General features: G+C 40.1%; 2 protein-coding genes across 5 annotated transcripts in view; one reads left to right on the forward strand and one right to left on the reverse strand.

The window, feature by feature from the left end:
* The first annotated feature begins 4,176 nt into the window (after positions 1-4,176).
* On the forward strand, positions 4,177-22,873 carry mfap5 (microfibril associated protein 5). The gene is made up of 7 exons (XM_062062567.1): positions 4,177-4,281; positions 13,793-13,852; positions 13,923-13,946; positions 16,000-16,035; positions 16,121-16,208; positions 21,725-21,798; positions 21,876-22,873. Exons 1-7 carry the CDS (start codon positions 4,185-4,187, stop codon positions 21,986-21,988), a joined length of 492 nt encoding a protein of 163 aa, XP_061918551.1. The 5' UTR covers positions 4,177-4,184; the 3' UTR covers positions 21,989-22,873.
* Positions 12,966-26,944, reverse strand: part of LOC133659804 (adaptin ear-binding coat-associated protein 1-like) — a 31,599-nt gene continuing 17,620 nt past the window's right edge. The window contains exons 7-8 of one of the 4 annotated variants that reach the window (XM_062062563.1): positions 25,547-25,669; positions 12,966-13,858 (exon numbers count right to left, since the gene is read on the reverse strand). In XM_062062563.1, the coding sequence (XP_061918547.1) occupies positions 25,557-25,669 (113 nt within the window). In that variant the 3' untranslated portion in view covers positions 12,966-13,858; positions 25,547-25,556. Of the gene's footprint in view, positions 13,859-22,297; positions 25,670-26,944 lie in introns of those variants that run through there. The other 3 variants (XM_062062566.1, XM_062062562.1, XM_062062565.1) reach the window with 3 other exon arrangements.

The raw sequence follows: 26,944 nt of genomic DNA on the forward strand, positions 1-26,944 counted from the left end.
CATCTCCACACAAAGGTCTCTGTCTATCAAGCTATCTGCCTCACTACCCTCTTCTACAGCTGTGAAACCTGGGTAACCTACAACCGCCACATCAAGGCCCTAGAGCAGTTCCACATACGCTGCCTTCAGCGCATCCTGGGGATTACATGGCGTGATCGTGTGCCTCATTCTGAAATGCTCTCAAAAACCAACTGCAGGAGTATTGAGGCCATGATCACCCTGCACCAACTACGATGGCTGGGCCACGTAGTAAGGATGCCCTCAGACCGCCTGCCTCGCAAGGTGTTATACGGCCAGCTACACCATGGTCGTCGCTCTGCTGGAGGGCAGAAGAAACGATATAAAGACCAGCTGAAGTCTGCAGTAAGGAAGTGTAACATCAGACCTGAGGCCCTGGAGGGTGTGGCTGCTGATCGTAACACCTGGCGGCAGCTGTGCCAGGATGACACCCGCCTGCTGGAGGAGGATAGGACAGTCAGGAGACAGAAGAGAAGACTCAGGAGGAATACACCTACGGTTGCTGTTTCCACCACCACCACCACATTTACATGTCCTACCTGCAGTAGGGTTTGTGTATCCAGGATAGGGCTATTCAGCCACCACAAACTCACCCATAGAAGTGGATGTGGTCATCGGACTCGATGGACAACCATAAGCAAGTAAGCAAGCAAGCAAGTATTTCCACCACGTACTAAAACTCACTGTTCGATAAGATATCGATATTTGAGACACTGATATTGATCAGATAGGATATCAGCAGGATTCACAAATATTTTTACTATTTAATGGTGTAGATTATCATGTCGGTATCGTGTGGGTAAACACCTGAGTAACGTGTGAGTAATGCCTGAATCAAGTCTGAATAAAGTGCGAGTATCGTGTGAGTAACATGTGTATGTCGTGTGAGTAACACTTGAGTAACGTGTGAGTAATGCGCTGAGCAACGCCTGAGTAACATATGGGTAACGCACACACAAGTAAACACGCCACAGGACTGCTTGTATGGCACATGATATCACACACAAGTAAACACGCCACAGGACTGCTTGTATCGCACATGATATCACACACAAGTAAACACACTGCAGGACTGCTCGTATCGAACATGATATCACACACAAGTAAACACGTGGCAGGACTGCTTGTATCGCACATGATATCACACACAGGTAAACACACTGCAGGACTGCTCGCATCAATCATGATATCACACACAAGTTAACACGTGGCAGGACAGATTGTATCACACATCATATCAAACACAAGTAAAAACACTGCAGGACTGCTTGTATCGCACATGATATCACACACAAATAAACACGCCGCAGGGCTGCTTGTATCGCACATGATATCACACACACAAGTAAACACACTGTAGGACTGCTTGTACCATACAATATATCACACACAAGTAAACACACTGCAGGACTGCTTGTATCGCACATGATATCACACACAAGTAAACACGCCACAGGACGGCTTGTATCGCACATGATATCACACACAAGTAAACACGCCGCAGGACTGCTTGTATCGCACATGATATCACACACACACACATGTAAACACACTGCAGGACTGCTTGTATCGCACATGATATAACACAAGTAAACACGCTGCAGGACTGCTTGTATCACACATATCACACACAAGTAAACACGCTGCAGGACTGCTTGTATCACACATGATATCACACACAAGTAAACACACTGCAGGACTGCTTGTATCGCACATGATATCACACACAAGTAAACACTCTGCAGGACTGCTTGTATCGCACATGATATCACACACAAGTAAACACACTGCAGGACTGCTCGCATCGAACATGATATCACACAAGTAAACACGTGGCAGGACAGATTGTATCACACATGAAATCAAACAAGTAAAAACACTGCAGGACTGCTTGTATCGCACATCAATCAATCAATCAATCAATCAATGTTTATTTATATAGCCCTAAATCACATGATATCACACACAAATAAACACGCCGCAGGGCTGCTTGTATTGCACATGATATCACACACAAGTAAACACACTGTAGGACTGCTTGTACCACACAATATATCACACACAAGTAAACACACTGCAGGACTGCTTGTATCGCACATGATATCAAACACACAAGTAAACACGCCACAGGACGGCTTGTATCGCACATGATATCACACACAATTAAACACACTGTAGGACTGCTTGTATCGCACATGATATCACACACAAGTATACATGCTGCAGGACTGCTTGTATCGCACATGATTTCACACACAAGTATACACACTGCAGGCCTGCTTGTATCGCACATGATTTCACACACAAGGATACACACTGCAGGCCTGCTTGTATCGCACATGATTTCACACACAAGTATACACACTGCAGGCCTGCTTGTACCGCACATGATATCACACACAAGTAAACACGCTGCAGGACTGCTTGTTTCCCACATGATATCACACACACACATGTAAACACACTGCAGGACTGCTTGTATCGCACATGATATCACACACAAGTAAACACGCTGCAGGACTGCTTGTATCGCACATGATATCACACACAAGTAAACACGCTGCAGGACTGCTTGTATCGCACATGATATCACACAAAAGTAAACACGCTGCAGGACTGCTTGTATCACACATGATATCACACACAAGTAAACACGCTGCAGGACTGCTTGTATCGCACATGATTTCACACACAAGTAAACACGCTGCAAGACTGCTTGTATCGCACATGATTTCACACACAAGTATACACGCTGCAGGACTGCTTGTATCGCACATGATATCACACACAAGTAAACACACTGCAGGACTGCTTGTATCGCACATGATATCACACACAAGTAAACACTCTGCAGGACTGCTTGTATCGCACATGATTTCACACAAGTATACACACTGCAGGCCTGCTTGTATCGCACATGATTTCACACAGGTATACACACTGCAGGCCTGCTTGTATCGCACATGATTTCACAAACAATTATACACACTGCAGGCCTGCTTGTATCGCACATGATATCACGCACAAGTAAACACGCTGCAGGACTGCTTGTTTCCCACATGATATCACACACACACACATGTAAACACACTGCAGGACTGCTTGTATCGCATATGATATCACACAAGTAAACACGCTGCAGGACTGCTAGTATCGCACATGATATCACACACAAGTAAACACGCTGCAGGACTGCTCGTATCGAACATGATATCACACACAAGTAAACACGTGGCAGGACAGATTATATCACACATGATATCAAACACAAGTAAAAACACTGCAGGACTGCTTGTATCGCACATGATATCACACACAAATGAACACGCCGCGGGGCTGCTTGTATCGCACATGATATCACACACACATGTAAACACACTGCAGGACTGCTTGAATCGCACATGATATCACACACAAGTAAACACGCTGCAGGACTGCTTGTATCACACATGATATCACACACAAGTAAACATGCTGCAGGACTGCTTGAATCGCACATGATTTCACACACAAGTATACACGCTGCAGGACTGCTTGTATTGCACATGATATCACACACAAGTAAACACTCTGCAGGACTGCTTGTATCGCACATGATTTCACACACAAGTATACACACTGCAGGCCTGCTTGTATCGCACATGATTTCACACACAAGTAAACACGCTGCAGGACTGCTTGTATCGCACATGATATCACACACAAGTAAACACACTGCAGGACTGCTTGTTTCCCACTTGATATCACACACACACATGTAAACACACTGCAGGACTGCTTGTATCCCACATGATATCACACACAAGTAAACACGCTGCAGGACTGCTTGTATCGCACATGATATCACACACACAAGTAAACATGCTGCAGGCCTGCTTGTATCGCACATGATTTCACACACAAGTCAACACGCTGCAGGACTGCTTGTATCGCACATGATATCACACACAAGTAAACACGCTGCAGGACTGCTTTTATCGCACATGATATCACAGACTTTACATGCAAGAACTTACAGTATCATCACTTACTTTCCATGACTCATGGTATCTATTTGTGTGTTTAAATGTGGCGATGTTTAGAAGAAGTAAACTGCTAGAATCAGCATGGAAGGTAAGGTGATATCGAGTAATCGTGGCAGAATGGGGCAGGATCCAAATGAAAGAATGGCTGTAATAAAAAGGGAGGAGGGAGGAGGAGAGAAAAAGAAGGAGAAAAAAACAAGAAGACAAAAGATTGTCAGGTTGGACAAACAGCAGACTTGTGAGTATCCTTTTCTTTTCTGCATGATTTTGACCAAACTTTGTTTAGGATTCTTGCTTAGTGACTCGACGTTTGGCAAACATTCATGTTTGACGCATGTTGACGTAGCATCATGTCAGACACAAGGTGTGGTAGAAGAAGAAACGTGGAGAAGAATGTGAGAAAGGAAAGAAGGGTGGGGATTGGTCACATTAGCAAACAACAACAACAACAACAACAACACATTCTTCCGAGAGAACTCACAAGTTGGACTCAAACTTATTCTGACAGAAGAATGAAGACGTAGATCATAGAACATAGTTTTTACTTTGTCACTTGTATTGTGTACTAGAATGTTTACAAGATTGTTTACTCAAATGTTTACTAGAATATTGACTAGATTGATTACTACATTGTTTACTAGAATGTTTACTAGATTATGGAATGATCAGTGTACAAAGTATACTAATTGAAGTGTACCAACGGAAAGTAAGTACACACTACAGTGAACAAAATATCCTATTGAAGTGTACCAACAGGAAGTAAGTACACACAGTTTACAAAATATACTTCCTTAAGTGTACCAACAGGAAGTAAGTACACACTACATTGTACAAAGTATACTTACTTAAGTGTACCAACAGGAAGTACACACTACAGTGTACAAAATATCCTATTGAAGTGTACCAACAGGAAGTAAGTACACACTACAGTGTACAAAATATCCTATTGAAGTGTACCAACAGGAAGTAAGTACACACTACAGTGTACAAAGTATACTTACTTAAGTGTACCAACAGGAAGTACACACTACAGTGTACAAAATATCCTATTGAAGTGTACCAACAGGAAGTAAGTACACACAACAGTGTACAAAATATCCTATTGAAGTGTACCAACAGGAAGTAATTACACACTACAGTGTACAAAATATACTTCCTTAAGTGTACCAACAGGAAGTAAGTACACACTACAGTGTACAAAGTATACTTACTTAAGTGTACCAACAGGAAGTACACACTAAAGTGTACTAAGTATACTTACTTCAGTGTACCAAGAGGAAGTAAGTACACACTACAGTGTACAAAGTATACTTACTTAAGTGTACCAACAGAAAGTAAGTACACACTACAGTGTACAAAATGTACTTAATGAAGTGTACCAACAGGAAGTAAGTACACACTACAATGTACAAAATATACTTATTGAAGTGTGCCAACAGGAAGTAAGTACACACTACAGTGTACAATGTATACTTACTTAAGTGTACCAACAGGAAGTAAGTACACACTACAGTGTGCAAAGTATAATTACTTAAGTGTACCAAGATGAAGTAAGTACACAGTACAGTTTACAAAGTATACTTACTTAAGTGTACCAAGAGGAAGTAAGTATACACTACAGTGTACAAAGTATACTTACTTAAGTGTACCAAGAGGAAGTAAGTACACACTACAGTGTACAAAGTATCCTCACTGAAGTGTACCATCAGGAAGTTAGTACACACTACAGTGTATAAAGTATACTTACCTAAGTGTACCCACAGAAAGTAAGTACGCACTACAGTGTACAAAATGTACTTATTGAAGTGTACCAACAGGAAGTAAGTACACGCTACAGTGTATAAAGTATACTTACCTAAGTGTACCAACAGGAAGTAAGTACACACTACAGTGTACAAAATATACTTCCTTATGTGTACCAACAGGACGTACACACTACAGTGTACAAAATATACTATTGAAGTGTACCAACAGGAAGTACACACTACAGTTTACAAAGTATATTTACTTAAGTGTACCAAGAGGAAGTAAGTACACACTAGAGTGTACAAAGTATCCTTACTTAAGTGTACCAACAGGAAGTAAGTACACACTACAGTGTACAAAGTATCCTTACTGAAGTGTACCAACAGGAAGTACACACTACAGTGTACAAAGTATCCTTACTGAAGTGTACCAACAGGAAGTACACACTACAGTGTACAAAATATATTTATTGAAGTGTACCAACAGGAAGTAAGTACACACTACAGTGTACAAAATATACTTATTGAAGTGTACCAACAGGAAGTAAGTACACACTACAGTGTACAAAATATACTTCCTTATGTGTACCAACAGGAAGTACACACTACAGTGTACAAAATATACCATTGAAGTGTACTAACAGGAAGTAAGTACACACTACAGTGTACAAAATATACTTATTGAAGTGTACCAACAGGAAGTAAGTACACACTACAGTGTACAAAATATACTTCCTTATGTGTACCAACAGGAAGTACACACTACAGTGTACAAAATATACCATTGAAGTGTACTAACAGGAAGTAAGTACACACTACAGTGTACAAAGTATACTTACTTAAGTGTACCAACAGGAAGTAAGTGCACAATACAGTGTATAAAATATGCTTATTGTAATGTACCAACAAGAAGTAAGTACACACTATTCAGCTATTTCAGCGGACATACCACAAGACGGTGAATCAGAGCTGCCAGAAACAGATAAACCACTAATTGAGTGGCACAGAGCTTCTTGGAATTGTCAAAACCAAAGCATGGGTGATTGCAGAATCCGAGTGTGTCAAAGGAGCTTTGTTAAGCGTAAAACTCAACCTTGTTTTTAAGACCGGCAATGAAGTGAGTGAAGAAGGAGTTGGCGAACATGTCCTTTTGTTGATACAACCCGAAATGATGGAATCAGCAGACTTGGAGGATGTCCATTCAGTTGTTCCTGTCCCGTTATGGTGAGCGTTGTGACCCCGAGATGCAGATGACGGCAAAAGTATGGTTAATGACTAAACACGAACTATAGTGCAGCTGGGAAGTGCACCGGAAGCTATGCAGGACCAAAGTTAAACAGAACACAAGCACACTAAACAGACTACAAAGTATGATGACCCAGAATTGAAAGAAGGAACCAGGTGGAACTAACTAACCATGAGGAACAGGTGGGCTGGAAGGACAAGGAACAGAGACTTCAAAACACAGAGACAAAACAGGAAATTCTGACAAAATAAGAGCACCAGGACAGGCAGTGGTTCTGAACACAGGAAAATAACAAACAGTCCAAACTGTCATGTGGCATCATGACAGAACGTTCCTCTCACATAACGGACTCCAGACGCTATAAGGTAGTTCCAGATGAAACAGAGAAGGTCCAATTTTAAGGCCGGGTGGAGGGAAGACTGGCGGAGGGTCGTCCAACTGCCACATATGGCCAGCCCAGGCCATGTGTCCTTGCAGCCAGCAGGGAAGAGCTAGCTGGACCACCGGCAGTTAGCAAAGAGGAGGATGAGCAGAGCAGGACGAACACCCCGGCATCAGCAGAGGTCCACGCCCAGGTCTCGGGTCTTTCTGCTCTTGGCGCAGTGGACTCCTGCAATTAGTGCGCGTGTCTCTGCTGCTGACGAGGAAAGGCGAGCGTTGGGTTGGCATCTTTGCTGCCTGTGGGGAGGTTGGGCGCAGGGGCCACTCTTTGGAGGGACGGCTTAGAGGTCGACCGCTGCACGGGTGCTTAGGTGGCCAGCGTAGTGGTTGAGTGCGGGCCGCTCTCGTCGGAAGAATCTGCGATGACATTAGGGGATGAAGTATCTGCGACGACCCCGCAGGGAGAGAGAGAGAGAGAGAGGTGGCAACAACGCAGGAGGAAAATCCGACGACGACCCCGCTGGGGGATAGACAGGTGGCGGTTTGCCAGGACAGGACGGAACGGGGTGGCTTAGTGGACGACCTCACCGAAGTAATAGTGAGTAATAGTAGAGAGGTCCCACATAAAGTCATCCAAGCAAGGAGGCATGGTACCATATCACTGGAGCAGGAAGTAGCTCTGCCTTAACAGTTGCCCGTAGCTACCCCTCAACGTACGGATCCCAGACGTCCCCTAAAAGGTCAACAGATAGCAGGGATGGGGGTGAAGAAGCTTGGAGAGGAACTTGAGAAGTTGGAGAACGTATCCATGTGCCGATCAAGACTAAATGTTTGTCGGTAGAAGTCCCCACAGGGTCACTTGTTGGCTGGATCATTCTGTCATGTTGGGGGCACAGGAAATAGACAAATCAAGAGCACCAGGACAGGAAGTGATTCTACACACAGGAAAATAACAAACATAGTCCAAACTGTCCTGTGGCATCATGACAGAACGTTCCTCTCACATAACGGATTACAGACGCTATAAGGCAGTTTCAGATGAAACAGAAAAGGTCCAACTTCAAGGCCGGGTGGAGGGAGGACTGGTGGATGGTCGTCCTACTGCCACAAATGGCCTGTCCAGGCAATGTGTCCTTGCAGCCAGCGGGGAAGAGCCAGCGGCAGTTAGCAGAGAGGAGAATGAGCAGAGCAGGATGAATGCCCCAGCATCAGCAGAGGTCCACGCCAAGGTCTCGGGTCTTTCTGCTCTTGGCGCAGTGGACTCCTGCAATTAGTGCATGTGTCTCTGCTGCTGACGAGGAAAGGCGAGCGTTGGGTTGGCATCTTTTCTGCCTGTGGGGAGGTTGGGCGCAGGGGCCACTCTTTGGAGGGACGGCTTAGAGGTCGACCGCTGCACGGGTGCTTAGGTGGCCAGCGTAGTGGTTGAGTGCGGGCCGCTCTCGTCGGAAGAATCTGCGATGACATAAGGGGATGAAGTATCTGCGACGACCCCGCAGGGAGAGAGAGAGAGAGAGAGGTGGCAACAACGCAGGAGGAAAATCCGACGACGACCCCGCTGGGGGATAGACAGGTGGCGGTTTGCCAGGACAGGACGGAACGGGGTGGCTTAGTGGACGACCTCACCGAAGTAATAGTGAGTAATAGTAGAGAGGTCCCACATAAAGTCATCCAAGCAAGGAGGCATGGTACCATATCACTGGAGCAGGAAGTAGCTCTGCCTTAACAGTTGCCCGTAGCTACCCCTCAACGTACGGATCCCAGACGTCCCCTAAAAGGTCAACAGATAGCAGGGATGGGGGTGAAGAAGCTTGGAGAGGAACTTGAGAAGTTGGAGAACGTATCCATGTGCCGATCAAGACTAAATGTTTGTCGGTAGAAGTCCCCACAGGGTCACTTGTTGGCTGGATCATTCTGTCATGTTGGGGGCACAGGAAATAGACAAATCAAGAGCACCAGGACAGGAAGTGATTCTACACACAGGAAAATAACAAACATAGTCCAAACTGTCCTGTGGCATCATGACAGAACGTTCCTCTCACATAACGGATTACAGACGCTATAAGGCAGTTTCAGATGAAACAGAAAAGGTCCAACTTCAAGGCCGGGTGGAGGGAGGACTGGTGGATGGTCGTCCTACTGCCACAAATGGCCTGTCCAGGCAATGTGTCCTTGCAGCCAGCGGGGAAGAGCCAGCGGCAGTTAGCAGAGAGGAGAATGAGCAGAGCAGGATGAATGCCCCAGCATCAGCAGAGGTCCACGCCAAGGTCTCGGGTCTTTCTGCTCTTGGCGCAGTGGACTCCTGCAATTAGTGCATGTGTCTCTGCTGCTGACGAGGAAAGGCGAGCGTTGGGTCTGCATCTTTTCTGCCTGTGTGGAGATTGGGTGCAGGGGCCACTCTTTGGAGGGACGGCTTAGAGGTCGACCGCTGCACGGGTGCATAGGTGGCTAGCGTAGTGGCTGAGTGCGGGCCGCTCTCGTCAGAAGAAGCTCCGATGACATAAGGGGAGGAAGATCCGGCAACTACCCCGCAGAGAGAGAGAGAGGTGGCAACAAGGCAGGAGGAAAATCAAGTGACGATGGACAGGTGGCGGTTTGCCAGGACAGGACGGAACGGGGGCGGCATCGTGGACAAACTCACTGAAGCAGGAGTGAGTAATAGTAGAGAGGTCCCGCATAAGTTCATCCAAGCTGGGAGGCATGGTAGCAGTTTTGTGGACCACATCACTGGAGCAGGAAGTAGCTCTGCCTCCACGGTTGCTCATAGCCCCCCCTCAAGTTACGGATCCCAGACGTCCCCAAAGAGGTCAACAGATGACGGGGGGGGGGGGGGGGATAAGCTTGGAGAGGAACTTGAGGAGAAGTTGGAGAACGTATCCATGTGCCGATCCAGGCAAAAAGTTTGTCGGTATAAGTACCCACAGAGTCACTTGTTGGCTGGATCATTCTGTCTTGTTGGGGGCACAGGAAATACCGACAAAACAAGAGCACCAGGACAGGGAGTGATACTACACACAGGAAAATAACAAACATAGTCTAAACTGTCATGTGGCATCATGACAGAACGTTCCTCTCACATAACGGATTCCAGACGCTATAAGGCAGTTCCAGATGAAACACAAAAGGTCCAACTTTAAGGCCGGGTGGAGGGAGGACTGGTGGAGGGTCGTCCAACTGCCACAAATGGCCAGTCCAGGCCATGTGTCCTTGCAGCCAGCGGGTAAAAGCTAGCTGGACCACCGGCAGTCAGCAGACGTCCACGCCAAGTTCTCGGGTCTTTCTGCTCTTGGCGCAGTGGACTCCTGCAATTAGTGTGCACGTCTCTACTGCTGACGAGGAAAGGCGAGCATTGGGTGTGCATCTTTGCTCCCTGTGTGGAGGTTGGGCGCAGGGGCCACTCTTTGGAGGGACGGCTTAGAGGTCGACCGCTGCACAGGCGCATAGGAAGCCAGCATAGTGGTTGAGTGCGGGCCACTCTTGTAGGAAGAAGCTGCAATGACATAAGGGGATGAAGTATCGGCGACAACCCCACCGGGAGAGAGAGAGGTGGCAACAACGCAGGAGGAAAATGAGGCAACGACCCCGCTGGAAGATAGACAGGTGGCGGTTCGCCAGGACAGGACGGAATGGGGGCGGCATCGTGGACGACCTCACCGAAGTAGTAGTGAGTAATAGTAGAGAGGTCCCACATAAGGTCATCCAAGCAGGGAGGCATGGTACCACATCACTGGAGCAGGAAGTAGCTCTGCCTCCACAGTTGCTCGTAGCTCCCCCTCAAGGTACGGATCCCAGACGTCCCCAAAGAGGTCAACAGATGGCAGGGGTGGGTGTGAAGAAGCTTGGAGAGGAACCTGAGGAGAAGTTGGAGAACGTATCCATGTGCCGATCAAGGCAAAAAGTTAGTCGGTAGAAGTCCCCACTAGGGATGATGTTCGAAACCGGTTCTCCCGGTTGTTCGACATGAAAAGAACCGATTCCATGAACTCAAATCTCTTTTTGAGAACCGGTTCCCGTTATCAAGGCCACTATAGTAAAGAAAAAGAGTTGGTTCTTTATTCGAATCCCTGGGAACGAATCCCGTCCCACAGGGCAAATCTCAGGAAATGACGTAGCTCAGTCATTAGGCGGCAGATACAGAAGCAACAACAACAATGAACCGGAAAAAACGCCTCAAGGCATGGCTTCATTTTACAAAAAAATATGACGAGGAAACGGCTATCTGCAATTATTGCCAGGCTTCGCTCTCATGTAAGGGGGGGAAGTACAACAAGCATGATGAAACATGTTCAGGCCGTACATAACCCGAAGGTTCGAGAAAGGTGTCGTGGAGAAGCAGCGACAGAGATGACGAAGCACCCCCCTCTTCCTCTGCTTCAACCTGCAGCGCCAATTCCAGTGATAGTGCTGGTGAGTATCTAACGTTAACTGTTGCCGGTTAATTTCCATATCTACTCACTCGTAGCCTTTAGGCTAAAATAAGGTTACCTCTTATGTCAACCAGGACTGCAGTAATGTTAGCTAGACTAGCGTTACCTAAGCATAGTCAGTGGCTAACGGTAATGTTAACGTTAGCCTTTGTGTACGTGTCTGATAACGTTAACGGTATCTTGTAGCCTACACCACTCCAGAGTTTGCAGGTCTGTCTAATAAACTAGTGCTTTCTTTCTTTCTTTAGTTTCTTTCGTGGATGAACACACTTACAGCATAACACATCAGTTTCATTTCATTTCACTTTACATCATGTCCGAAAAGTAGTAGGAAGAAGTCAAGCTTATTTAATCCTACCCCTTTCCCACTTCAGAGCGTTTACAAATATATACATCATTTACTGACCTTTTTATAATAAAATAACATCTGTGAATTAGTATATACAAGTTTTTTTTAAATATGTGATTAATTAATTCAGTCATTATTAATATACTGAGATGAAGAATATCTTATTTTCAATAAGGTTGAAAGTAATTCTCATAATTCTTCTTTGTACTTTGTAAGCACTATTCATTTGAACAACCTCTTAAAGTGGATCATATCAGTACAATGTTTAACTTTATTACTTAATCCATTCCGTCATTTAATTCCACATACTAATGCTAAAGACTTAATAACAGACACCCTAGTCTTCACATTCAGCTAATTTCCCCCCTAATTCTATGCTGTGTCTGTCCCTCATTTTCCCTCCAGGACAAGGACGTGCAGTCATTCCTGGAGGAGGCCACACTGATGGACCCCAGAAGGATGTTCCAATAGCAGCAGAAGTGCACTTTTTGGAGAGCTGTATTATTTTCAGTTTTGTGCCCAAGAGACTGATTTTATTTAACACTATAGTATTATTCATACACCTATAGTGATTACAGAGACAGGTTGTTTTTGTGTTATTGTATATACAGTATTTGTTTTTCTGAAAAATCCCACTTAATATACTGTGGGTAACAACAGTCAATATTTATTGATTTATTTTATTTTTTATAAAATAAAAGTGAGCTTTTGTTAAACCAAATATTGTGTGTTTTTTCCCATATACAACAACCTATCTGGATTCGATAAGAGAATCGATTAGAGAATCGGTTCGATAAGAGGATTCGATAATGGGCTCGAACTCGATCATTTCTTATCAAACATCATCCGTAGTCCCCACAGGGTCACTTGTTGGCTGGATTATTCTGTCACGTTCGGGGCACAATAAATACTGATAAAACAAGAGCACCAAGACAGGAAGTGAAGTATTTACCATAGTTTACCTTTTTTTTTTACTTGATATCTACCTTATTTTGACTTCTATTAACTTTCTTTTACCTTCTATTTTACTTTGTATTTACCGCATTTTGCCTTTTATTAAATTCACATTCTTTTACCTTCTCTTGACTTAAAAAAAAAAAATCACCATTTATTTACCTTCCATTTCACCTTGTATTGGCTGTATTTTACCCTTTATTTACCATCTCTTTACCTTTTTTAACCTTTTATTAAGCTTCATTTACTTTCTTGTACCTTCTTTTTTTTTTTTTTAACCTTTTTTAACTTTTATATACCTTTTTTAACCTTTTATTCATCTTCTGTTGCCCTTTCTTTACTATTTTTTTAAACTTTTTTTGCCTTATTAAAAAACCCCAACTTATTTTATCTTCTTTATACATTTTATTTCAATTTTTTTCACCGTAGTTTACTTTCTGTTCACATTTTTGTAACTTAATTACCCTATACAGTATTTACTGTGGTATACCTTTTATTTACCCTATTTGACCTTTTTAACATTTATTTACCTTCTCTTTACCTGGTTTTTGTTTGAACCTTATTTGACATTGTTAGTTTCTTTGATACATTGTCCTGAGAGAAATGTCTGTATAAAATGGAGTGTTGCAACATGACTTCTTGTCTTGCAGTCAGTGAAGAAGAAGTCATGGGAATCTTTCCAGTCGTCCTCCTGCTCTGCGGTCTCCATGGTAACGCTGCCAAACAGCACACAATCAATTATGTTCCACTCACCCACTTTGTTTTCTTCTGCTTCCACAGCTGGAGTCCAGATTCAGGACAGCGGTAACAAGTTCCTTCTTCTGCCCTCACGCATAACTTCTAATGTTCTATGTTCTATTAAACTTCTAATGTTCAATGTTCTAAGTTTCTTCTAAACTTCTAATGTTCTATGTAGCTTTAAACTTCTATTGCTCTATTAAACTACTGTTGTATGTTCTATGTTTCTTCTAAACTTCTAATGTTCTATGTTGCTTTAAACTTCTAATGTACTATGTTGCTTTAAACTACTAAAGTTCTATGTTGCTTCTAAACTTCTAATGTTCTATGTTGCTTTAAACTTCTAATGTTCTTTGTTGCTTTAAACTTCTAATGTTCTTTGTTGCTTTAAACTTCTGTTCTATGTTGCTTTAAACTTCTAATGTTCTATGTTGCTTCTAAACTTCTAATGTACTATGTTGCTTCTAAACTGCTAATGTTCTATGTTGCTTTAAACTTCTAATGTTCTATGTTGCTTTAAACTTCTGTTATATGTCGCTTTAAACTTCTGTTCTTTGTTCTATGTTGTTTTCAACCTCTATTGTACTAGGTTCTATTAAACTAAAGTTTTATGTTCTATGTTGCTTCTAAACTTCTAATGTTCCATGTTGCTTTAAACTTATGTTCTATGTTGCTTTAAACTTATAATATACTATGTTCTATGTTGCTTTAAACTTCTAATGTTCTATGTTGCTTTAAACTTCCAATGTTCTATGTTGCTTTAAACTTCTAATGTACTATGTTGCTTTAAACTACTAATGTTCTATGTTGCTTCTAAACTTCTAATGTACTATGTTGCTTCTAAACTTCTAATGTTCTATGTTGCTTTAAACTTATAATGTTCTTTGTTGCTTTAAACTTCTGTTCTATGTTACTTTAAACTTCTAATTGTCTATGTTGCTTCTAAACTTCTAATGTACTATGTTGCTTCTAAAGTGCTAATGCTCTATGTTGCTTTAAACTTCTAATGTTATATGTTGCTTTAAACATCTAATGTTATATGTTGCTTTAAACTTCTGTTTTTTGTTCTATGTTGTTTTCAACTTCTATTGTACTATGTTCTATTAAACTAAAGTTGTATGTTCTATGTTGCTTCTAAACTTATAATGTTCTATGTTGCTTTAAACGTATGTTCTATGTTGCTTTAAACTTATAATATACTATGTTCTATGTTGCTTTAAACTTCTAATGTTCTATGTTGCTTTAAACTTCCAATGTTCTATGTTGCTTTAAACTTCTAATGTACTATGTTGCTTTAAACTTCTAATGTTCTATGTTGCTTTAAATTTCTGTTCTTTGTCCTATGTTGTTTTCAACTTCTATTGTACTAGGTTCTATTAAACTAAAGTTGTATGTTCTATGTTGCTTCTAAACTTCTAATGTTCTATGTTGCCTTAAACTTCTAATGTTCTATGTTGCTTTAAAATATCTTGCTTTAAACTTCCAATGTTCTATGTTCTATTAAACTTCTAATGTACTTTGTTCTATGTTGCTTTAAACTTGTAATGTTATATGTTGTTACTAAACTGCTAGTCATCATGGTCTATGTAGCTTTAAACCTCTAATGTACTATGTTGCTTTAAACCTCTAATGTACTATGTTGCTTCTAAACTTCTAATTTTCCATGTTGCTTTAAACTTCTAATGTGCTATGTTGCTTTAAACTCCTAATGTGCTATGTTGCTTTAAACTTCCAATGTTCTATTAAACTTCTAATGTACTTTGTGCTATGTTGCTTTAAACTTGTAATGTTATATGTTGTTACTACACTGCTAGTCATCATGGTCTATGTAGCTTTAAACTTTTAATGTACTATGTTGCTTTAAACTTCTAATGTACTATGTTGCTTCTAAACTTGTAATGTACTATGTTGCTTTAAACTTCTAATGTACTATGTTGCTTCTAAACTTGTAATGTACTATGTTGCTTTAAACTTCTAATGTACTATGTGGCTTCTAAACTTTTAATTTTCTATGTTGTTTCTAAACTCCTAATGTACTATGTTGTTTTAAACTTCTAATGTCCTATGTTGCTTTAAACTTCTAGTCATCATGTTCTATGTTTATATTGTGTGTCTGCAGAGATCACTCCGCCTCCTGCTGGAAACCTGCCAGCCAGTAGGTAGACCAACACTGCGTGCCGTGGTCCTTCTCATGTGGCACAAGTGTGTGTGTGTGTGTGTGTGTGTGTGTGTGTGTGCAGACTGCAGGGAGGAGATGTATCCTTGCACCAGGATGTACTCGGTGCATCGGCCCATCAAGAGGTGCATCGGGGGGCTGTGCCTCTACAGGTGAATCTAACTTAAGTGAAGTCATGAATATTCATGAGAATTCACTCCTTCATGTTCACACCACCCAGCTAAGGAAAATGACAAAATAATCATGCAATTCCTAAGTTTGCCACTGGAGGGCGTTGTAGTTCCAATGAATCCATCATTCCATGCACATTTGTGAATGCAACATTTTTATTTCTTTTTATTTTAGATCAGGGGTGTCACTCGTTTTTATTAAAGGGCCACATCGCAATTATGGCCGCCCTGAGAGGGCCACTTGAATGATGTGTCGGAGGAAGTGAAATGATGTGGCAGCACACTTTAATGACGTGGCAGGCCATTTTAATGATATAGTAGGTCACTTTAATGACGTGGCCGACCACATTAATGGTATGGCAGGCTTTAATGGTATGGCAGGCCACTTTAATGATGTGGCGGACCACATTAAATGATGTAGCAGGCTTTAATGGTTTGGCAGGCCACTTTAATGATGTGGCGGACCACATTAAATGATGTAGCAGGCTTTAATGATATGGCAGGCCACTTTAATGATGTGGCTGACCACATTAATGACATGGCAGGCTTTAATGTTATGACAGGCTAATTTAATGATGTGGCGGACCACATTAATGATGTAGCAAGCTTTAATGGTATGGCAGGCCAATTTAATGATGTGGCAGGCTTTAATGGTATGGCAGGCCACTTTAATGATGTGGCAGGCCACTTTAATGATGTGGCAGACCACATTAATGATGTGGCAGGCTTTAATGGTATGGCACACCACACATGAAATGATGTGGCAGGCTTTAATGGTATGGCAGGCCACTTTAATGACGTGGCAGGCTTTAATGGTGTGGCAGGCCAATTTAATGACGTGGCGGACCACATTAAATTATGTGGCAGGCTTTAATGGTATGGCAGGCCACTTTAATGATGTGGCGGACCACATTAAATTATGTGGCAGGCTTTAATGGTATGGCAGGCCACTTTAATGATGTGGCGGACCACATTAAATTATGTGGCAGGCTTTAATGGTATGGCAGGCCACTTTAATGATGTGGCGGACCACATTAAATTATGTGGCAGGCTTTAATGGTATGGCAGGCCACGTTAATGATGTGGCAGGCTTTAATGGTATGGCAGGCCAACTTAATGATGTGGCGGACCACATTAAATGATGTGGCAGGCTTTAATGGTATGGCAGGCCACCTTAATGATGTGGCGGACCATATTAAATGTGGCAGGCTCTAATGGTATGGCAGGCCAAAATGATGTGGCAGGCCAGTTTAATGACGTGGCAGACCACAATAAATGATGTAGCAGGCTTTAATGATATGGCAGGCTACTTTAATGATGTGGCAGGCCATATCTATAATGTAGCAGTGTACGTTAAATGAAGTGGCAGGCTTTAATGACCTGGCAGGCCAAGTTAATGATGTGGCAGGACACTAATTGTGGCAGGCTTTAATGATGTGGCAGGCTTTAATGATGTGGCAGGCCATATCAATGATGTAGCGGACAACGTTAAATTAAGTGGCAGGCTTTAATGATATGGCAGGGCACTTTAATGATGTGGCAGACCATTTCAATGATGTGGCGGACCACATTAAATAAAGTGGCAGGCTTTAATGATATGGCAGGCCAATTTAATGATATGGCAGGCCAATTTAATGACGTGGCAGGCCCCTTTAATGATGTAGCAAGTCAATTCAATGATGTGGACCATATTAAATGACGTGACAGGCTTTATACAATGGCAGGCCACCTTAATGATGTGGCGGACCACTTTAAACGATGTGGCAGGCCACATCAACATAATGATGTGGCAGACCCTGTTACATGATTTGGCAGGGTTTAATGATATGGCAGGCCAAATTAATGATGTGGCGGACCACAATAAATGATTTGGCAGGCTTTATTGGTATGGCAGGCAAATATAATGATGTGACGGACCACAATAAATAACGTGGCAGGCCACTTTATTGACGTGGCAGGCCACTTTATTGACGTGGCAGACCACTTTAAATAATGTGGCAGGCCAATTTAATGATGTGAAGGGCCACTTTAATGATGTGGCGGACCACGCTTAATAATGTGGCGGACCACGCTTAATAATGTGGCAGCCTTTAATGATATGGCGGACCACATTAAATATAGTGGCAGGCCATTTTAATGATGTGAAGGGCCACTTTAATGATGTGGCTGACCACAATAATTGATTTGGCAGGCCACTTTAAAGATGAGGCAGAACACATTAAATAATGTGGCAGGCCACTTTAATGATGCGGGGGACCATATTAAATAATGTGGTAGGCTTTAATGATATGGCAGGCCACATTAATGATGTGAAGGGCCAAATTAATTATGTGAAGGGCCACTTTATTGATGTGGCAGACCACATTAAATAATGTTGCAGGCCACTTTGATGTTAAATGCCAATTTATGGATGTGACGTGGCGGACCACATTGAATGACGATGTAAGCTCATTCAAATGAAGTGGCCAACCCCATTAAATGATGTGGAGGACCAGTGTACATGCCCTCGCTGACCACATTAAATGATGTGTTGGGCCACTTTAAATGATGTGGGCCAAATCTGGCCCCTGAGTCTTGTGTTTGACATGGGGAAGTAGATTATAAATCATGAGTCATTACGTCTGTACTGCTTACAGCCACTGGGGGCATATTTCCCCTCTACTTGGGGACTGCTATGGTATGTTGTGATCAGGAATGGGACCAAATGCAGTATTTTATAGGCAGTTAATTCAGAACTAGCAGGTACTGAGTCACATAAAATCCACCAGTGCCATATTTCCATACCTTTGTTGTCTATAGAACTTTATTCTCATTATAATTATGGTTTCTTTTTATTTCTTTGGAATATAACTGTATTTTTATTACACTATTGTTTCGAATTTCATTTATTGGAATAGATCTTTATTGTCATTGCACCCACTACTTTTTCCACGTCCTTACAAGTGCAACAAGAAGTTAAGCACAGCTGCTTCCCCTTTAAGAAGGCGGACATACATCAAGTAGCTCTGAGTAACGCTTGAAGTATAAAAACAAGGTCAAATAAAAATAAAATATATATAATTTTCAAGATGGCTGACCTTTACCAAGTGTAACGATGTCACATGCATGTTCATACAAGTGTAAAAAGAAGTTAAGAATTGTAAATAAAAGGAACAAGTCAGAAAACTGCCCCAATGAGGACACTTGAAAGGATTTGGAGACAATACTGCCATCATGTGGTGTTTCATAGGTATTGTTTATAACACTCCATAGGACTTTATGTACTATTCATTCATTATTGTGAGGTATTATTACATAGGTATTGTTTATAACACTACATATGACTATTTATGTACTATTCATTCACTATTGTGAGGTATTATTACATAGGTATTGTTTATAACACTACATATGACTATTTATGTACTATTCATTCACTATTGTGAGGTATTATTACATAGGTATTGTTTATAACACTACATAATACTATTTATTTATGTATTATTATTCCTCATGAGGTATTATTACATAGGTATTGTTTATAACACTATATATGACTATTTATGTACTATTCATTCACTATTGTGAGGTATTATTACATAGGTATTGTTTATAACTACATAATACTATTTATTTATGTATTATTATTCCTCATGAGGTATTATTACATAGGTATTGTTTATAACACTACATATGACTATTTATGTACTATTCATTTACTATTGTGAGGTATTATTACATAGGTATTGTTTATAACACTACATAATACTATTTATTTATGTATTATTATTCCTCATGAGGTATTATTACATAGGTATTGTTTATAACACAATACTATATATGTATTATTAATTCATTTTTAGGTATTTTTTATATCATCACATATTAATCATTTATGTATTAATTCATTATTAGATATTACATAGGTATCGTTTGTATCATTACATATTAATTATGTGTAATTAATTCATTATTATGAGATATTACATAGGTATTGTTTATATCATCACATACTTGTGTATTATTAATTATTATGATGTATTATTACATACGTATTGTTTGTATCGTGACATTTTAAATTAGTTATTATGAGGTATTATTACATAGATATTTATAACACTACATAATACTATTTTATGTATTATTAATTCATTATCAGGTATTTTTTATATCATCACATATCATTTATGTATTATAATTATTAGATATTATTACATAGGTATTTATATTATTACATATTAATTATGTGTAATTAATTCATTATTAATTATGTGTAATTAATTCATTATGAGATATTACATAGGTATTGTTTATATCACATATTTGTGTATTATTAATTCATTATGATGTATTATTACATACGTATTGTTTATATCGTGATATTTTTTATTCATTATTATGAGGTATTACATAGAAATTGTTTATATTACATTAGTTATTGATGTATTATTAATTTATTATCAGGCATTATTACATAGGTATTGTGTATATCGTCACATATCTATGTGTAATTAATTCATTATGAGATATTACATAGGTATTGTTTATATCACATATTTGTGTATTATTAATTCATTATTATGATGTATTATTACATACGTATTGTTTATTTATATTGTTACATTTTTAATTCATTATTATGAGGTATTATATTACATAGGTATTGTTTATATCACATTAGTTATTTATGTATTATTAATTCATTATCAGGTATTATTACATAAGTATTGTTTATATCGTTAAGTATTATTAATTCTTTATGAGATATTACACAGGTATTGCTTATATAACATATTTGTGTATTAATTCATTATGATGTATTATTACATAAGTATTGTTTATATCGTTACATATTAATTCATTGAGATATTACATAGGTATTGTTTATATCACCACATATTATTTGTGTTATTAATTCATTATTATGATGTATTATTACATAAGTATTGTTTATATCATTACGTATTATTAATTCATTATTATAAAGGTATTATTACCGAGGTATTATTTATATGACCACATGTTACTGTTTATGTATGTTCATATGTTCAAATTCATTATGAGGTATTATTACATATAGGTATTGTTTATACCATTACATAATAATTATGTATTATTAATTCATTATAAGGTATTATTACATATAGATATTGTTTATATCATTACATATTAATTATTTATGTATTAATTCATTATAAGGTATTATTACATATAGATATTGTTTATATCATTACATATTAATTTATGATTTATGTATTATTAATTCATTATGACGTATTATTACATATAGATATTGTTTATACCATTACATATTAATTATTTATGTATTATTAATTCATTATTATTTTCTGTTTTTATCAGACTTATTGCATCCATCTTCACACTTGTGTGGTAGCGTCACAAAAGATATAATTTTTTTTTTTTTTTTTTTTAAAAAGGTTTTGTTTGTAAAATGTGGACCAGCCCCACAGTGAACAGTTTTCACTTCAGGAGTTTTTTCTTGATCGTTTGTGCCGCAGTCTGCCCCGGGTCTACGTGATCAACAAGGAGATCTGCTCCAGGACCGTGTGTCGGCACGACGAGGACGTTCGAGGCGAGCCACCCGGCACCTTTTCGCTCGCCACTTGGCGGCCATTTGCAATAACCCTTCTCTTCTCCCCCGCCCCACAGCGGAGATCTGCAGGGAGTTATCCGGCTGGCCCCGACGCGTCCAGAGGTCACCCGGCGGGAAGCGCTGTCGCCATCGCCGTGGCGACCTTAAAACCTGGGCCAGCCAGGCCTGAACGTCGTGTCCCGGGGCCCAAAAGTCCAACATTGGACACCTGTGGGCTAACTTTAGAAGTGTCATAAATCATCCACGCCGCGTCTGGATTACGTCCCTCGCTTTAAGCCGGAGTGAAGAACGCACCGATATTGACTTTCATCCACGATAAGCCCCAAATATCTACTCAGTGATGCCACCTGGTGGTGGTTTGAGCACACTGCAGCTTGTCCCGCATAATGTAAGCAACCCCCACTCCTTCACGCTTCAACCGCTCGCAGGATTCTCACAGGAATGAGGCAAAACCTACTGTGGATCAAGTAATAAATATAGAATAAAAGTTTAGCCCTACAGGTTAAAACAAATTATATTTTGTATTGGTTTTGATGAAAAATACCAAACTGGCCCCCGCACGCTTTGATTTTTGACTGTGCACTTGTCAGTGGAAAAAGTTAGGACACCCCGGATCTATATCATGTCATAATCACACCGTAGTTGATGTCATAACCATATCGTAGATGACGTCATAATTCCTGTCATACTCTCACGATGTATTCTCATGATATTCACTCCGAAACAGACTTTTCGTCTCTGTGGAGAAATAAAAGACAATGGCGGTTTGATTTGTGGTGACATATTTATATGTTTGCATATTTCCATACGCACATTGTGGACAAGAGATCACGTTAGGGGGGGGTAAAAGACTTGGTCAGGGTTAGAATGATCTTCTTCATTGCACTTCCCTCACAAAAACAAGCGACGCAGCATAATCCATCTGCATGTAAACGACAATAATCACCACGACGACAACAACAACAACAACACAAAAAAAAAAAAAGCAAGCGTCTTAAAAATACAAGCTTGGTCCCGACAAAACTCACGTTCCAACCCGGACTTCAGAAGTGGTCAGTTACAACATTGACATTGGTTCTAATAATGGCGAACTACAAACCCCGTTTCCATATGAGTTGGGAAATTGTGTTAGATGTAAATATAAACGGAATACAATGATTTGCAAATTATTTTCAACCCATATTCAGTTGAATATGCTACAAAGACAACATATTTGATGTTCAAACTGATAAACTTTTTTTTTTTTTTTTTTGCAAATAATCATTAACTATAGAATTTGATGCCAGCAACACGTGACAAGGAAGTTGGGAAATGTGGCAATAAATACTGATAAAGTTGAGGAATGCTCATCAAACACTTATTTGGAACATCCCACAGGTGAACAGGCAAATTGGGAACAGGTGGGTGCCATGATTGGGTATAAAAGTAGATTCCATGAAATGCTCAGTCATTCACAAACAAGGATGGGGCGAGGGTCACCACTTTGTCAACAAATGCGTGAGCAAATTGTTGAACAGTTTAAGAAAAACCTTTCTCAACCAGCTATTGCAAGGAATTTAGGGATTTCGCCATCTACGCTCCGTAATATCATCAAAGGGTTCAGAGAATCTGGAGAAATCACTGCACGTAAGCATCTAAGCCCATGACCTTTCATCCCTCAGGCTGTACTGCATCAAAAAGCGACATCAGTGTGTAAAGGATATCACCACATGGGCTCAGGAACACTTCAGAAATCCACTGTGAGTAACTACAGTTGGTCGCTACGTCTGTAAGTGCAAGTTAAAACTCTCCTACGCAAGGCGAAAACCGTTTATCAACAACACCCAGAAACGTCGTTGGCTTCGCTGGGCCTGAGCTCATCTAAGATGGACTGATACAAAGTGGAAAAGTGTTCTGTGGTCTGACGAGTCCACATTTCAAATTGTTTTTGGAAACTGTGGACGTCGTGTCCTCCGGACCAAAGAGGAAAAGAACCATCCGGATTGTTATAGGCGCAAAGTGTAAAAGCCAACATGTGTGATGGTATGGGGGTGTATTAGTGCCCAAGAGATGGGTAACTTACACATCTGTGAAGGCGCCATTAATGCTGAAAGGTACATACAGGTTTTGGAGCAACATATGTTGCCATCCAAGCAACGTTACCATGGACGCCCCTGCTTATTTCAGCAAGACAATGCCAAGCCACGTGTTACATCAACGTAGCTCCATAGTAAAAGAGTGCGGGTACTAGACTGGCCTGCCTGTAGTCCAGACCTGTCTTCCATTGAACATGTGTGGTGCATTATGAAGCCTAAAATACCACAAGGGAGACACCCGGACTGTTGAACAACTTAAGCTGTACATCAAGCAAGAATGGGAAAGAATTCCACCTGAAAAGCTTCAAAAATGTGTCTCCTTAGTTCCCAAACCTTTACTGAGTGTTGTTAAAAGGAAAGGCCATGTAACACAGTGGTGAACATGCCCTTTCCCAACTACTTTGGCACGTGTTGCAGCCATGAAATTTTAAGTTGATTATTATTTGCAAAAAAAAAAAAAAGTTTATGAGTTTTGAACATCAAATATCTTGTCTTTGTAGTGCATTCAACTGAATATGGGTTGAAAAGGATTTGCAAATCATTGTATTCCGTTTATATTTACATCCAACACAAGTTCCCAACTCATATGGAAACGGGGTTTGTAATAAAACACATCCTTAGGGATGAAAGACGATGACATCGTCACTAAGTGGGACAGAGGTCAAGTGACTAAGCCGGGCTTAGCGGCCTGCCTCTAATTTTGTCCTCGTTAAGATAAACCTGCTTCCTCACTTACAACGGTTACATGTGGCACTATTACTGCTGTGCACCGACACGCCACTAGAGGGTGCTAGAGACGGGTCATGAAATGAAACTTACTGCCAAACGGACAAAGAAAATGAGGCTACGACACATAAATATATGTATGTATATATATATGTATATATATGTACATATTTCAAATAAATATTCTCTGTACAGAAAATGCATTCATTGTTCACTGCATTGCCCTTCATAACGTTTCTACATCATGTTCACAGTTAGATGGAGGGACGCAACAAGCCGGTAAGACTAAATTCTAAATGTGACTCAGCAGGTGGAATTCATATTATTATTATTATTAATATTATTGTTGTTATTGTTGATCGTTACAACTACAACTGGGGGGAGGGGCTTTCTGTACCCTGCGCGGCAGGGAGCGGTAGGGACCCCTCGATGGGGGGAAAGCAACCTCGCCAAAGTGCTGCATAATGTTACTCAGGAGGGAGTGAGAAAAGAGAGCGTGAAAGAGAGCACAAGAAAAGAGAGTGAAAAAAGAGGGCACGAGAAGAGTGCAAGAGAGAGCCAAAAATGTAAAAAAAAGAGCAAAAAAGGGAAGAGAGAGAGAAAGCAGGAAAAGAGAAAGAGTGAAAAGAGAGTAAGAAAAAAATAGAGCAACAAAGGAAAGAGCGTGAAAATAGAGCATGAGGGAAAAAAAAAAAAAAAAGTCCCTAAGAGCGAGAAAAAAAGAGCGCGCTAGAGAGCGTGAGAAAAGAGAGAGCAGGAAGAGCAAGAGTACAAGAAAAGATAGAGAGCGAGACCAGGAAGAGCAAGAGAGAGAGAAAGAGAGAGTGCAGGAAGCGCAAGAGAGAGAGAGCAGGAAGAGTGAAAAAGAGAGAGCGAGAGAGAAAAGGAGAGAGAGAGAGAGAGAGAGGGAGAGAGAGCGAGAGAACCTTGGTTCATTCAGTTGGGGGGGTCAAAGTGTCCCCACAGGTCTGAGCTGGTGGTGACTGCAAGAGGGTTTGATGATGTCACAGAGTTGGAGTTACTGGAGTCCAGATCCAGCAGACAACCTGCTGGTGAAGATGACATTCATATTTATTATAGTGAAGCTCCAAACTAATATGGTTACCATAGTAACCCAGATGTCACTCAAACCTACACTTTCTAATCTCTGGAATCATTTCTATAGTGTTTGTTATGTTGTATTATATCCATATGTTGTCCTTATTATGTCTATATTATGCCCAAGTTATGTCCATATTATATCCATATAATATCCTTATTATGTCCATATTATATTCTTATGTCCATATCATATCCTTATTATGTCTATATTATGTCCAAGTTATGTCCATATCATATCCTTATTATGTCCATATCATATCCTTATTATGTCCATATCATATCCTTATGTCCATATCATATCGTTGTTATGTCCATATCATATCCTTATTATGTCCATATCATATCCTTATTATGTCCATATCATATCCTTATTATGTCCATATTATATCCTTATGTCCATATCATATCCTTATGTCCATATTATATCCTTATTATGTCCATATCATATCCTTATGTCCATATTATATCCTTATGTCCATATCATATCCTTATTATGTTCATATCATATCTTTATTATATCCTTATGTCCATATGAAATCCATATTATGTCCTTATTTCTTTATTATACCCATATGACGTCCATAACATATCCATATTATGCCTATATTATGTCCATATTATATCCTTATTATGGCCATATTATATTATTATGTCCATATTATATTCTTATGTCTATTTTGTATCCATATTATATCCGTATTATGTCCATATTATCTCCTTATGTCCATATTATCTCATTATTATGTCCATATTATATCAATATTAAAGTTAAAGTACCACTGATAGTCACACACACTAAGTGTGGTGAAATTACTCTCTGAATTTGACCCATCCCCTTGTTCCACCGCCTGGGAGGTGAGGGGCGCTGTGGGCAGCAGCGGTGGCTGCATTATGTCCTTATGTCCATATTATATCAATATGTCTTTATTATATCCATATTATGTCCATGTTATATCCATATTGTATCAATATTATGTCCTTATGTCCATATTATATCAATATGTCCTTATTATATCCATATTATGTCCATGTTATATCCATATTATATCAATATTAGGTCCATATTATATCAATATTACAGTATGTCCTCACTATATCCAAATGATATCAATATTGGGTTCATATTATGTCCTTATGTCCATAACATATCAATGTTATGTCCATAGTATGTCTATATTATGTCCGTATTATATAAATATTATGTCCATATTATATCCATAATA

The sequence above is a fragment of the Entelurus aequoreus genome, linkage group LG11 (genome assembly GCF_033978785.1).
Source record: "Entelurus aequoreus isolate RoL-2023_Sb linkage group LG11, RoL_Eaeq_v1.1, whole genome shotgun sequence".
NCBI classification, from domain to species: domain Eukaryota; kingdom Metazoa; phylum Chordata; class Actinopteri; order Syngnathiformes; family Syngnathidae; genus Entelurus; species Entelurus aequoreus.

Bases quoted from the DNA above. Each gene is read 5' to 3' on its own strand.
- mfap5 (XM_062062567.1), top strand. From the start codon at position 4,185: ATGGCTGTAATAAAAAGGGAGGAGGGAGGAGGAGAGAAAAAGAAGGAG. The intron at 4,282-13,792 runs GTGAGTATCCTT...CTTGTCTTGCAG, and splicing joins GTTGGACAAACAGCAGACTT to TCAGTGAAGAAGAAGTCATG. The intron at 16,209-21,724 runs GTGAATCTAACT...TTTGTGCCGCAG, and splicing joins GGGGGGCTGTGCCTCTACAG to TCTGCCCCGGGTCTACGTGA.